The sequence below is a fragment of the Cheilinus undulatus genome, linkage group 5 (assembly GCF_018320785.1).
Source record: "Cheilinus undulatus linkage group 5, ASM1832078v1, whole genome shotgun sequence".
Taxonomy (NCBI): Eukaryota; Metazoa; Chordata; class Actinopteri; order Labriformes; family Labridae; genus Cheilinus; species Cheilinus undulatus.
This window is the reverse complement of record NC_054869.1, coordinates 21,895,294-21,910,193: the sequence shown is the minus strand read 5'-3', so window position 1 is coordinate 21,910,193 and position 14,900 is coordinate 21,895,294. Positions and strand designations below refer to the sequence as shown.

General features: G+C 37.6%; 1 protein-coding gene across 8 annotated transcripts in view; it reads right to left on the bottom strand.

The window, feature by feature from the left end:
• Window positions 1-9,649: 9,649 nt before the first annotated feature.
• The window catches only part of slc14a2 (solute carrier family 14 member 2), a 38,578-nt gene continuing 33,327 nt past the window's right edge, over window positions 9,650-14,900 (bottom strand). For 4 of the 8 annotated variants that reach the window (XM_041786571.1, XM_041786569.1, XM_041786570.1 and 1 more), the window contains 9 exons: window positions 13,649-13,711; window positions 13,402-13,561; window positions 12,627-12,816; window positions 12,389-12,517; window positions 11,419-11,611; window positions 10,956-11,103; window positions 10,591-10,725; window positions 10,374-10,423; window positions 9,650-10,285 (listed from right to left, as the gene is read on the bottom strand). In XM_041786571.1, coding sequence (XP_041642505.1) covers window positions 9,854-10,285; window positions 10,374-10,423; window positions 10,591-10,725; window positions 10,956-11,103; window positions 11,419-11,611; window positions 12,389-12,517; window positions 12,627-12,816; window positions 13,402-13,543 — 1,419 coding nt within the window. In that variant the 5' untranslated portion in view covers window positions 13,544-13,561; window positions 13,649-13,711 and the 3' untranslated portion in view covers window positions 9,650-9,853. Of the gene's footprint in view, window positions 10,286-10,373; window positions 10,424-10,590; window positions 10,726-10,955; window positions 11,104-11,418; window positions 11,612-12,388; window positions 12,518-12,626; window positions 12,817-13,401; window positions 13,562-13,648; window positions 13,712-14,127; window positions 14,227-14,900 lie in introns of those variants that run through there. The other 4 variants (XM_041786565.1, XM_041786564.1, XM_041786568.1 and 1 more) reach the window with 4 other exon arrangements.

Below are 14,900 nucleotides of genomic sequence, written 5' to 3'. Positions count from 1 at the left end.
TATTGTATCGTGAGGTTCTTGTCAATACTCACCCCTATTGATTATTAGTCGTAACTTCAGAAGTGTTCAAGTAAGACTTAACCACCAGTTACCTGAGAGTGAAACGATGATATATGCTCTTAAGGAAGACAAACATTTTTAAGATATTAACCTTGTTTTAAGAAAAACATAGTTTATTCACAACCTCAGCCAAAGATATGACAATACCCATAATCCTTCAGCGTCACAGCGACATCTCTGATTGGTGGGGTCTCCAATTACCATGGAAATGTCTACCGAGCCTGCAAACGAAGGCTGTTGACTGTTGATTATGACAATACATGCCGGTGCAATATAAAGCAATAAATATGCAAACTACAATAAATATAACAATATTACAATTTAAAATGTAAACAAAACTGTAAAGATAAGAATAGAAAAAGGTACATTTATGGTTTGAAAGCTTGAAAAACTAACATTAACAGCCATTTAAATGAGTTGTAATGGATTGTGGGATACATAGTTTCTTCCCACTTGTAAAGAAATATGTACAAGGTCTTGTAACTTTGCTTTTTCTCAATGTTTGAACACCTTTTTCAGTGTTTTATAGTCCTGAATTTGCAATTTTGCTAAATACCTTGGTTCATGCATTAAAAGCATTACAATAAGGATTTTGCTAAATGTCTATGGGGGATAGTAATGCAGATTTCACTTCTGAAACCAAAGCTGCTGAAAAAGCTAGCATTAACAATACATAAAAGGGAGTGAAATGGACTTTTGGATATGAAGTTCTTCAATCCTCACTGAAAAATATGTTCACAGTCTTGTAGCTTTGCATTATTGTCTTTTCAGGAATGCTGTTTTTATGCCGAAGTATCTAATACACATGAGTATCTGGGTAGCTGGTTGGCCTTGTTCCTGGATTTAAAAATCTCAATGTAAGGATTTTAAGAAATATCTATTGAGGATTTAGATTTACACATTTGCAAATTTACATCTTGAACTAAAGCTGTTCATAAAAGTGGTCTGGCAGTGAGCTCCATTCAATTCCTAAAATGGTTTTATTTTTATTTATTTATTTATTTTTTAAAAGAAGGTTAACATGTTTATTTATGCTGTCAAATGGTCATTTAACATGGGTGTCTCGAGGAATTGCATGTTTTTGCAGTTCTGTCAGTGCTTCATTTTTCAACCACAGCGTTTCCTGCTCGGTTAAACTCAAAGATGACCATGACAGCCCCAGAAATCACTGTCATTTGAGTTTATTTGAAAGTCCAGCTATCACAACATCTGTCAACAAAAGGCTGCCCCTGTACTAATGAGCATTGTGGATGACCCCTGGTCTTCATGCATTTAAAAAAAACCTTCTATTTTTATACATTCCCTATACATATTTACAGTGTATTGATACATTTATCCTGGCAATTCATGCGTTTTATAATGAATCTGTTTTGAGGAATTTCAAACTGAATTCACCTTTTTATACCCAAATTTGAGCCGGCTCACTGGGCTTCTCTGAGAAGTCAGAAATTAATCAAGCATAACATTCAACCACTAAAACTAATTTTTCTGTTCAGGAATGGAAGTAAATAATAATTTGACATATTAATCAAGAAATATTAATGTGCTTTACTATTTTTTCAGTTTTTTATAAATCAGTAAATTTGAATATTCATGGATAACAATAATAATTATATTTTAGCATTAAAAATATCATTTGGGTTAAAGAGCTTCTACATATTGGTGTATTAACCATTGAAGAAACATAACAAATGATTTTGGTAATAACCAATGCTGTTAATTTAATACCATTTTTTTTTACTGTTACTATAGTTACCACCTTGCTATCTTTGTTATTTCTCTGGTTTGCTAATGATGGAATGCACACATTCACTGTAACAAGTGGGGAAACTTTTGTTTATTAAGTGCCAAAACTCAAATAAAAAGAGTGCTGAAAAAAAAGCTTATGGGTACAAATACATGTGTCCCCCAACCTGACTTCTTCTGTCATTTTTTGATGTCTCTTTCTTTTTTGTTTTTCATTTTTATGTTCTTTTTGCCTTTTTCCTCCAATAGTATGAAGCAACTCAATGTAATTCTTCATCCGTGAGTGTTTACTGAGAATCTTGAATATTTGCAGCTTTTTTTCCAGTCCACACGTTAGCTCACCAAGGACTCAGGTGGAAATTTTGCTAGAAGGCTTGCAGAACAATTCTTGATAAAGTCAGAATGAAATAATCCTCCATTTTCATTCTCTCGTAACCTGACGTATCCATCTGCTTTGCAAGGTTAATTCTCTCGTGCAGCTCACCAATTTGAGGGAATTCCCTGGAGTTTTGTGTGCTGATATGGTAATTGTTGTAGCTTGTCTGAAATATAATTTTGTGTATCTGAGTCATAATTCTACTCATAAATTACCTTATTGAGTTAAAAACAATGGATCTTAGTCATAATCATTTAGTTTCACTGGTAAAGAATTTATCATCTCATGTGTCTTTGACCATGCTGTAAGAGTTACTAAAGGAATGACATCTCTTCATGAGATCATATTTCAGAATAATCGTTATCTAAGTTAACAAAGTTTGATCCATGTGACTTTTTAGTTAACCTCCGTTTACGGCAGCAGGATTCCAACAGCCAGACTGATAAAGCTGAAAGTCACATTTTGTGACAACCTGCATGCTGCAGAGATTTTAGGATAGCTGCATAATCTTTTATACATTTCCTCTGCTGACAGACTACTATTATGCAGCACCATGACAGATCAAACTCACCTTTAAGCAGTCATTTTTTACCATTTATTACCCTAAGGTACATATGGAGGGGACTTAACAGCTCAGTTCAGGAGAAACTTTTGGAAGCTTCTGCTGTTATGCTCAACTTAGTTATCTGATTTTTTAAAAAAAAACATCTGTATCTTTTTTCTGATCACACATGATTGATGAAGGCAGAAGGCGCTGGAAGCATCTGGAAAGGTTGATGCAACATGTTGTCAGAAAGTCATATCTCAAGGTTTTTATCAGCAACAACCTGACACAGTTTTAGACATTCTTGAAGTCTGCTGAAGCTGCTCATTTTAAGAAGAAAAATAAGAAAAGTTATATTATTGAGTGTTTAATAGCTCAGGCTTAATATCAGAGCAGGTTTATACTACTACACAAAATGGAGCTTAAAAAATGAGTTGTACAAGAGCTGAATAAAATCATTTTGACAGATTATGTAAGTGTAAATTTAATAGTTTTGTCAAGACAGTCACTCTGACAGACCATACATCTGTGGCACCATATATCTCACAATGGAAATACACACAAAAACTTTTGAACTTAAATCAGATTAAACTTTCAGTAAGGGTTAGGTAAAGGTTTGGATACCTTAAGTTAAAAAAAAAAGCCTGACATTAAAGACCTCATTACAAAACGTTTAATAAAGCCGAGTAAACAGTCTGCTAACAGGAAGAAAGCTTGCCCACCATAAAAACATTCTAATGTGGCAAAATTGCTTCCGTTGCAACCTTTAGCATACCTAAAGCTAAGCTCACCAAATGGCTATGTAAGCTAAGATTCTATGTAGCTAAGTTAGCATTAGCTATGTTTGCTAAAGCTCACACTGCTAAGACTAACTTATCTATAGAAAACAGAGCTACATTGTTAACGTAGCTAAAGCTAAGCTCACAAAGTTGCTATGTAAGCTATGCAGATGTGTTCTCTACATAGCTAAGTTGGCATTGGCTACATTTACTGAAGCTCACACTGCTAAAGCTAACACAGCTCTAGGTAACGAAGCCACATAGTAAAATAGCTAAAGCTAAGCTCACAAAGCAGCTATGTAAGCTACATAGATGTGTTATCTATATAGCTAAGTTAGCTTTTGCTAAATTTGCTAAAGCTCACAATGCTAAAGCTAACTTATTTATCGAAAACAGAGCTTCAATGTTAACGAAGCTTATGAAAAGCTCTCAAAGCAGCTATGCTACACAGATGCATTATCTACATAGCTAAGTTGGCTTTAGCTATATTTGCTAAAGCTCACATTGTTAAATCTCACGTTGCTAAAGCTACCTGAGCTGCACTAGTATATGTGGTCAAATCAATTAAGTAGCTAGCGAGCTATGTTAGCTTGAGCTAAAGCTAGAAAAAAGATAAAGTGAGCCACTGTGTAACTACGTCTAAAGAAAGTTGATACATATTTTAACCCAAGATTAGACCTCTAATCTTTCTCTGTTTTATTTCTTAAATCTTGCTTAGTCTGCAATGTTTACAAAGTGGCTATTTAATGAATGACTCAATAATGTATCACTGATTCTGATTTGTTTATGAATCAAGTTAAATTAAAAAAAAATCTCAAAATACATTGTACAGGCAAATTATGGCACTTCCTTTCTGTGATATACAGAATTTCAGATGAACCGTCTACCCCCAGACCCCTCTTGAAATTGAGGCGGCCCTGAGTAAAGTGATAGAGAGAAGTCAAGGCTAAGTAATTTGAACTATTTAAGGAATGAATTCCCAGTCTGCTGCACCAACTTACCGGCCTTTGAAAAGACAAACATTCTTAAGCAATACAGTCCCACATAGCCTCAGGGAACATTTCACTTTGGCTTTTAACCATTAACTATTGAACTATTAGCTTGAGTTTTACAATAATTTTAAAATAAAATATACAGTATAATGAGATAAATAGTTGGGTTAAATATGTGAAGTCCTGAAGACACCAACGCGAGTAAGTTAAGATGCAGAAAGAAAGAGAGAAACACCTGGAGACGCATGGGGAAAGGTGAAGGTCACTTCAGACTTTATGTACACAGCAAAATGTTCAAGAACACTTCCTTCTTGAGCTGTAACTTAATTAACCACAAAATCCGAGTCAAGTGTAGCGGTACGGCCTGTCCATGTGTTCCTGATCTATGTTGATGATACGGGGCTCGAGTTGTTGGAAAACAATTTACTAGCATATGTGGATGGTGTTTCTGTATCTTTATTTGTGTGATAACTATAAAATTAACAAGATGTTAATGACAGCATTTAACATCTAACAGTGACAAATCCATCCAAGTGGTGTAGAAGATGGATAGATGGATGGATGATGGATGGAGTGGCAGATCCACTGCTTGATTTTTCTTGTGAACTTTAACTTTTATCTTGCCCAGTAGCATTATTTTACCTCCATTGTAAATCTTGAATCTAACCTTGTTGGCTGCATTGGCAGATGTGACAGTTTCTCAGAATAAGTTTCTTATGATATGACTCTCCTAGCAGCTTCAGTATTTATATCCATGTCTGAGGTAGTATCAGCTGCTCTGAGTTTTTCTTTATACAGGTCATCATCCTCATCTTTGACAGTCAGAATGATGAATATCCTTCGCTCTTTATCCTTGCCCAGAACAACATTCCTTCTTTATGTGTCCTGTTTTGCTACAATATAGGGACATTTTGCCGCTTTGAAATGGCACTTGTTTGTTGTTTGTTTGTCCGGTTATTTTTCCCTTCAGTTTTTATTTCCTTCCTGCAGCCTCACTTTTTTTCTGGTTGCTTTAACACCTCTCGCCCCCACCATACATCCAAACGACAGTGGCACGCAGTGATGTGTCCAGATTAGGACTGATCTCACACTAGCTGATTCTCAGAGTCCCTGGACTCAGGTCCCTCAGAGGCAAGGCTCTGCAGAGGAAACTCTTGACCACACATTTGGAATAGGCTAGAAAGTATGCGTGATTACGTCATAGGAAGGATGGCAGGAATCAACATGGGAGGGGCAGTAACAACAACTTTTACCCAGCACCCTCTAATATGCTATCACATCAACATATACTCATAATATATAGAATAATTTTACCATAAAATCATTTTCATCATATAACACAATCAGATCATGTTATCATATAATATAAACATATTCTATGGCGCTACTTTTACCCATCCAGCTTTTTTTTGATGCCATACAATAATGATGATAACATATTTAAGGTGGAAACAGGACATTTAAAAGTGTATTGAGCACTTGGGACCTGGTTTCCCTCTGATATTGCGCAATTTACTTTTTGTTTTTTATTAGCTGATTAATCACTGATTAGCTGCATGCATTTCTTCACATAACAGTAGCACACAGTGTGATGTGAAAGTTTCTACGAATCTTCACCCAAGAGAAAGCTTTCCAAAAGTTGCCTTTTGTAAAAAAAAAATCTGTTTTCAAAGATGCTGGCCTAAATGTAGACTAGATCTCAGCCACTTGCAGCACATTGTGTTTTTTTTCTTCTAAAGGCATCCATGGAATTTTCTAGTTTCCTGTAAATAGTCCCATTTACAACTACTTCAAATTGTTGCATAATTTGGTTGTGTTTTGTAGGTTACTTTACTGGTGTTATAGCATTGAGTAACGTGTTGTGTTGTGTAATGTGGAAGTGTTGTAGTATTTAACCCCTCTGTTTCCTTTATTTCGACAACGTGTTTGTTGTCCTTGCAGGTGAAACTTGATCCATTCTGGTTTCACTGTTTTGAAAGCCAGATAGCATTAACGTGTCTGTTATTTCTGTGTTACAGAATTTTCACCAACTACATTTCATCTTATTAATACAAGGATTTTTTGTTTTTTTTTAAATTCATGTCCATTAAGCCATAAATATGTTATGGTTAGAGCCTTGGTTCTAACCATAACATATTTTGGGTCAGGACCCAAAAGTGGGTCACAAAGCCATTTTTCAATGGCTCGCAGATGTGTGCCTGAAAAAAAAAATGTGGCTATAACAGCTGCAACTCTTCTGGGAAGACTTTCCACAAGGTTTAGGAGTGTGTTTTGGAATTTTTGACCAATCTTCCAGAAGCGCATTTGTGTGGTCACACTGATGTTGGACGGGAAGGCCTGGCTCTCAGTCTCCATTCTAATTCATCCCAAAGGTGTTCTATTGGGCTGACGTCAGGACTCTGTGCAGGCCAATCAAGTTCATCCACACCAAACTCTTTCATCCATGTCTTTATGGACCTTGCTTTGTGCACTGGAGCGCAGTCATGTTGGAACAGGAAGGGGCCATCCCTAAACTGTTCCCACAAAGTTGAGAGCATGGAATTGTCCAAAATCTCTTGGTATGCTGAAGCATTCAGAGTTCCTTTCAATGGAACTAAGGGGCCAAGCCCAGCTCCTGAAAAACAACCCCACACCATAATCCCCCCTCCACCAAACTTTACACTTGGCACAATGCAGTCAGACAAGTACCATTTTCCTGGCAACCGCCAAACCCCGACTCATCCATCAGATTGCCAGATGGAAAAGCGCGATTTGTCACTCCAGAGAACGCGTCTCCACTGCTCTAGAGTCCAGTGGCAGTGTGCTTTACACCACTGCATCCAACGCTTTGCATTGCACTTGGTGATGTATGGCTTGGATGCAGCTGCTTGGCCATGGAAACCCATTCCATGAAGCTCTCTACGCACTGTTCTTGAGCTAATCTGAAGACCACATGAAGTTTGGAGGTCTGTAGCGATTGACTCTGCAGAAAGTTGGCGACCTCTGCGCACTATGTGCCCCCGCTCCATCATTTTACGTGGCCTACCACTTCGTGGCTGAGTTGCTGTCGTTCCTAATCACTTCCACTTTGTTATAATTCCATTGACAGTTGACTGTGGAATATTTAAGAATGAGGAAATTTCACGACTGGACTTGTTGCACAGGTGGCATCCTGTCACAGTACCACGCTGGAATTCACTGAGCTCCTGAGAGTGACCCATTCTTTCACAAATATTTGTAGAAACAGTCTGCATGCCTAGGTGCTTGATTTTATACACCTGTGGCCATGGAAGTGATTGGAACACCTGATTTCAATTATTTGGTTGGGTGAGTGAATACTTTTGGCAATATGGTGTATTTTTAACGCTAACAAATAATCACACTTGTTCTCATGGATCAAAATGACCCAGTTTGATTGCCTCACTAAAAATCATATGCACAATTTATCATCCATTTCTGTATTTAGACTTTTTAACCAACTGTATTCCAAGTCATTCACCTAAATTTAAAATGACTTCTTTCTATAATCTACAGTGTATGTAGTTCTATGTCCTCATTAACATGAAATTAAGCTTTCTTAGTGTCAAATTTAGCAGAAAAAAATCATGGATTATTACCAAATGGTCCATTTCAAAGTTCTGTCAGAATATTGTTTTGAAATATCTTTTTTTTTTTTTTTCAGTGTCAGCACATAATCACACGTGTTCTCAAAGGCCAAAACTGTCTTTGTCTGGTTTGTCTTATCATAAAGCAGGATAGATTTCATTTAATTCTATTTTACCTCTTTAAACTAGACTTTATTCCAAGCTTTTGTGTAAAATAAGCACAAATCCTTGATTAATTAGCATAATTAAAAACTGGCACACCACTGGTAGCAGTCAGAATAATCACAGGCCAAATAAAACTGATATAATTTAATCATAAATAACAGACAAAGGACAAAAATACAGAAAAAAATAATTCAAGAATTTAAAAAAACTTGTGTTGTTATGTGCACTTTATTATCTTAAACATAACTTGTCAGAATATTGTGACTTCATTTCAGTTTGGATTTCACAAACAGAAAAACTGAGTAAGTTGTGGGTGTGTTTGTGTGGAGTGTGTGTGATTGTGTTTGTCTTTATGTCTGATGTGCATGTGTAGATGTGGGTTTGTGTGTGTTTACATCTGATGTTAAGTAAAACTGGGAGACCTTTCACCCCATAACACCACTGGGTCATTTTTGACCCACAAAGAAGCAAAGGCTATAAATACCCATAATTCATTTTACAGGTTGATCATGTAGGATATTTGCAAAGTGTGCAGTAGGGAACCATCCAGGTTAATCTTCCCAAAAGGGTCTGGCTGCAGACCTCTGTGGTGGGGCGACCTCGACCGTAGGGCAGAAAATTACATACATTGCCCAAGCCAGAACTAGAATAATGAAACCAGAAAAATCTTAAATTTACTGAAGGGGATACATTTAAATTTAACACCATAAACTAAGGAAAACCCAAGGTGGTTAGGCACCTGAACTATGAAGGTTACATTTAGGGTAAGGGGGGTGAAATTAGAAATAACACACCATAAACTAGGGAAAAACCCAACAAGGGTTAGTATGTCACTTCCTGCCCCACAGTGGAGGTCGCCCCATTGTAGAGGTCTGCCATAGATGAGCCCAAAATGCCCAACCATAGAGGTCTGCAGCCAGATGCCTATCCTATTTATAGGCAACTACACCAAACAAACCAATGTTTATTTAATCAAGAATTTGGAAAACAGGTCAAAAATGACTTGAGGAATACATAATCCTGCAGGAGTGTTTTAAAAATCTGAACCATGTTTATGTGATAATGCTGTAGTATTTGGTAATGGATTTTCCAGGTACTACTGCCAACAAACAATAGTAATTTTTCCTCAACTCGTTAATGTCAAGTTTATTAAGATTCACGTCACGTTCGTCCAACTAACTGCCCAATGTCTACATTTACAGGATTAAAATAATTATATATAATATTATATGAACATTATACCTTAATTTATACTTTATCTTTTCTCTGTGAATAAATTTTGTCTTCTTACATAAGAAACACAGCTGATCATGTCAGCAGATGAAAAGATTTTCATGTTTGATTACTTGTTACTACTGGAATCACCAGACCACCTTTAATAAACTACCATGGACTAAAGTCGGTACTGAAAAATATTTTATTAAAAAAAATATATATTCACTTTAAAAACAATATTGTATACAAAACCATGTAGCTTCACAACAACTGAACTCAGAAGTGTCTGCGTAAAGTACCCCAAGTACAGTATAATACACACATAGAATGAATGAATATATAAAAAATACTTTAAAATAATACATTTACAGTGTTTAGAGCTTATCTCTGTCTTATGTCTCTGTCTCAGTCTTGCTCTGTATCTCTATTTTGACTAAATCATGTTGATCCTCATCACTTTGTGCCATATCTTTCATTTCAGTGGCACTGTGCTCTACTTCCTCGTCTTCAACATACATCTCATTGATTTTTACCTCACCTCCCTCTTTTCTTTCTATACTTTCCAGCTCTAGCCTCAGTTGCTCTTTCTCATTCAGCACCAGTTCTTTCTGAATCGCTCTCTGCTCCTCCTCCTTCTCGATTTTCTCTTTCTCAGCCTTCTCCTTTTTCTCCTCCTTTTTCATCTTCCAGTAGTAGACCAGGTTTTTCTCTGGGTAGGTGACTTTGGCCAGTGGTAGCTTGAAAATCCTATTGGTCCCCGTGGTTAAGAGGAGGAAAGTGAGGGCAGACAGACAGAATGGCCATGTGCAAGCTGGAAGGCCAAACTGTGGAGAGAAAGAAATACAACTCTGAGTTAATTTTGTTCACTGTGTTTTTATTTAAGTATAAAAGTCATAGAAAACATGTGTTTACCCTGGACATCAGGTTGGCGATGGCTGAGCCGAGGTATGCACAGAAAAAAGCTGCAGAGGAGAGGAAAGAGATGGTTTGAGATGTCACTTTGGTGCCTGCTGCAGGCTGAGATTTCATCTGCTCTTTTTACGCAGTTAGTTGTCATGTGATTCTATCTGCCTGTTATCTTGCAGTGAATCTGGACTTGATAGATATTATTGTCTGATTGTCTACTCACCACATGTGATGGCCAGAAGGTGCACCTCCCAGGTGAGGGCATAAAACATTCCTCCAATGGCAATGCATGCTAACACACAGTTGTATCCCCAGAGGCCGAAGTAAATATCTCCAAAAGGAGCTGCCAGAGCTAAGCCTGCAAAATAACAAGTATTAAAACAGAGCAGAACTTGGTTCAAATAACCATAATTCTGGTATGTTTGCACCTTAAATAGATATATTTGGCCTTTTAGAGGCTTAAATTCTTTATATAAGCATGCAAGGAAGCAAAATCAGTAGGTCCAGAAAGACTTTTACATCAAAACTCTATTACTATGCATGCATTCTGCAACAAATGCCAGCACAAGAATTATCTGGTCAGCTCACCGGAAACCATGCCCACTGCTGATCCAAGGACGGCATGCACACATGTAATAGGGGAGGAGATGAAGAGGGAGATGATAAAGAGTCCTCCTGTCAAAGGGTTGTCGCAGCCGTACACCTGTCCTATTCCAACAGGCACTGACATGAATAGCTGGGGAAGTTGTTCACACATAAAGAACTCACTTTACACCTTAGAGGTTTTGCTACTTATGTAACCTTGTTGAGCCTGTTGTGGGAATGTACAGAAACTTAAAGATGTAAATCTGAGTCAAGTGTCAAATGCACCTTCACAAAAGTCTTACTCAAAATACTGGAGCAGTTTCACATATTTTTGCAAAAAAAAAAAAAAAATTGACATTTTTTAGCATTAAAAATTCTGGAGAATCTACATAATTACCACATGTTATCACAGCTTTTACACCATTCAAGCCTTAAAAGATGAACATGGTTATGGAGTGCCATTTACCTTGGCCACATCGATCTCAGCCCAGGTGATGTTGGGCAGCTCTGAGCGAGGCTGAATCAAGACTTGGGGGAAGTAGTTGTTGTAGTGGCCAGTGGCGACCATGTGGAGACACACCAGGATGTTAAAGGGTAGAGTGAACACAGGCAGGTCCCAGCGACTGTTAATAGATGCCAGGGCACTGGACACAATCGGACTGGACCAAAAAAACATAATCAGCAATACTAGTTTCAAGCCTTATTTACTTTCATAGCTACTTGCATGTGTGCACACTTCTTTACTTTTGATATTCAAATATATAACCATGCTGTTGACTGTGTAAACCTGCTCTTTTCCTTTTTATTTGTTTGATGTCTAATGGGATGGATAGAGGTAAAAATGTTAAGTTGAGAGTTGATCATTTAAAGCAGTGGTTCCCAACTTGGGGTCCAGGGGGCCCCTCAGGGCGATGTTAAAGATCTCAGTTTCAAACTACATAAATTCACAACAGTGTAATATAAAAAATGAAGAAACTCAACTGAAAACAGTGGTTAGATTTTTAACTCTGCAACTTATTTTTTTGCAAATTTACAATTTTTTTAACTTGAGAATTGGAGTCTCTTGATAATTAACAGATCCTCTCTTTTTTCCTGTAGTGGCCCTTATACGCTGTCATAATAATGGATAGTTTATGCATAGATCTTTTTTCAAAAACAAGTGCATGTAGGTGTATTATGTTGGGGTGTTCTCAATGAAAACTACTGATGTTTATTTTTTCCAGGTAGGTCCTGGGGGGCTTAGCTTTTCTTAGATGCTAATAGGGTGGGTGCTAAGAAAAATAGGTTGGGAAGCACTGATTTAAAGTAATTAAGTTTTGAGGTGAAATTAATAGTTTGACATTTTACATGCCATGGTTTGGCTGTTAATATGCTTTCAAACCTATCTACCTCATGTTTCTTATATCACTATATTAAGGATTATTCTGGTGTCTTACCACATCATTGACATGAAGATGTTGGGCAGAAGGAGCCACCAGTACCAGTTTCCTGCGTTGGAGAACACAGCCATCAGCAGACCCACCAGGATGCCATTGTAACCGTACAGACCTGCAGCGATTGCACCTCTGAAAAAAACCCAGAGTAAACTTAAGAGAAGCAGCATCGGCCTCCTGATGATAGACGAGAAACAACTGCTCAGTTTAGTTCATACTACTGCATCACATTTGTTCGAACCTGCTCTGTTGCAGAATAAGGGCAGATACTGTAGCAGCGAGCGTGCCCACGAAGCCGTTGAGAGCCCACCAGTAGTTCTGCAGGATGAGGCCAGCAAAAATGATGATGCCACTCAGAGGGTTGTTGACAAACATGACCTGGGCAGCTCCACGCAAAACCCAGTCCAGCAACTGCAGCAGGATGTTCTGTTCTGTAAAAGAAAAGGAGGAACAGAGTGGTGAAGCTGCTGATAAGGCCTCTCTGGTGATCTTTTTTTTTGCTCTCCTGTTTAAAATAAAGTGTGATAGAGATTCCCAGGACCCACCAAGTAAATCTGCAGTGAAATGAAAAATAATTGAGGTGTTGTTTGATTTGTGCTGGGACAAGGTAACAAAAACATGTTTCACATTTTTATCTGTTTGCTCCTCTTTACAGGTTTATAGTCATGCAATGAGAGATTCAGTTGGTCCTTTTCTGCAGAGAGCTTTAATGCTCTACAAAGGATACTTAACCCGCTATGTAAAATCCTTCATGCGTTTAAGCCAAGGTAATAATTGCTAAATGACGCAGTTTACTGTTGTGCTGAATATGTGACAGCATTATGTAACCACACAACATTTTACAGCCTGTCAATTTTGTTAATTATCTTTCTAAGAGAATCCAGCACAGTGAGTAACACCTTTACCAAGAATTTTTTCACAACTTGCCGCAGTTTCATAACTACTCAATATCTGCAACACTGCATCTTTTGGACAGAATTTAATCGTTTCAAATTACAAGATCAGGGTTGACTTACTCTCCATCCATTTTGCAAACACTGGCATGTCTCCAGCGAAGTAGGACACTCCCTTGAGAAAGCAGGCCTTTGCCCTCTTCAGGCCTGAAGCCCTTTTCTTCGGCTCATCCTCCTGAGGTTTGTTGATGTCAGTGCCGGCCATCAGTGGCTGAAGCTCCTGCTGAGTATGAAAATACTTACTATCAAAAGTGTGAAAAAAAGCAGAAAATACTGAACAAATTCTGTCATAAACTGATTATAAACTTACAGTAGGAAAAGAGACAGTGTACAAAGCAGCAGGGGGGGAACTGTTGATATTCTTCTGAATATCCTTAAAGGAGGAGAAATGTCATTCTTTAACAGCACATTCAATTACTGCAGGTGTCATTTAAATTTAAATAGCTGCTTCGGTTTCTTTTTTACTACATATAATAGCCAGCCTACATAAAACCATTCAAATTATATTCAATACAATATATTTAAACTTTACAATAAATGTATTTAAGGAGCAGAAAACATTGCTAATCTACCTGATGGTCTCTCAATTCAAAGATAATTCATTAAAAATTTAAGCATCTTGTATTTGCGGCAGAATTGCAATGAACCATCTCCAAATCAGTGCTTAGATTCAATAATAAAATCAACTGGCCTTACACCAAAGGTGTCTTTATATTAAACTAGTAAACAAACAGGAATATTTCCGTAACTTTACCCACTTTTCAGTGTCCTGCAAAACCTTAATCGTACCTTAGTGTGGTGTTGTCCAGGCATAAGTCCCAAAATACGACCAGACTGTGAGGGCTGCCAGCTTCTCTCAAGCTGCATCATGGAGACTTCCAGCCAGTGTTTTTTATAGCCTCAGACCTCAGAGAAAACCCCTCCTCTCCTTTGCCTCTGCCATATCTCTACAAAAATCATCAGCACTCTGCTGTGATAATTCTTGCTCCACCCATCTCTTCATATTTTTCTCCCTTCAGCTACATTTACGATTTCATGTTAGGTGAAGCTGGGGTCAGATTGACATCTGAGTTTCTGAGGTGATTGTACAAAAGTCAAATTCTCCATGGCCAAAAGTATCAAAAAGAGCTGATGTACTGCAGAGTGTGTGGAGGTGAATGCCTTATGTTTGACTTTTGTGCCTCAGAGGAACCAGCAGGGGCACAGCTGAACACATCCACATGCTCACAGACAGAGTAAATGACGTTGACCTCACATGACTTCTGGAGTCCACTCCTCATCTCTTCTTTCAGACTGGCAGCCAAATCTGCATTACAGCAGCTACAGGCAAACACAAACCTCAGACTGCATTTGGCAGGATAAAGACACTTGGTTTGACATCATGAACTGATTACATTTTCTCCAAAATGTATGTTCATCAAAATGGAGACATTTATATTTAAATGTGAATAAAATCAGAATACTTTGATGTGCAGTCCTTTTATACTGGTGTTTAACTGCATAAAGTACAAAGACAAAACAATCATTGCTCAAACTGATGAACTTTTTTGTTATTTTGGAAA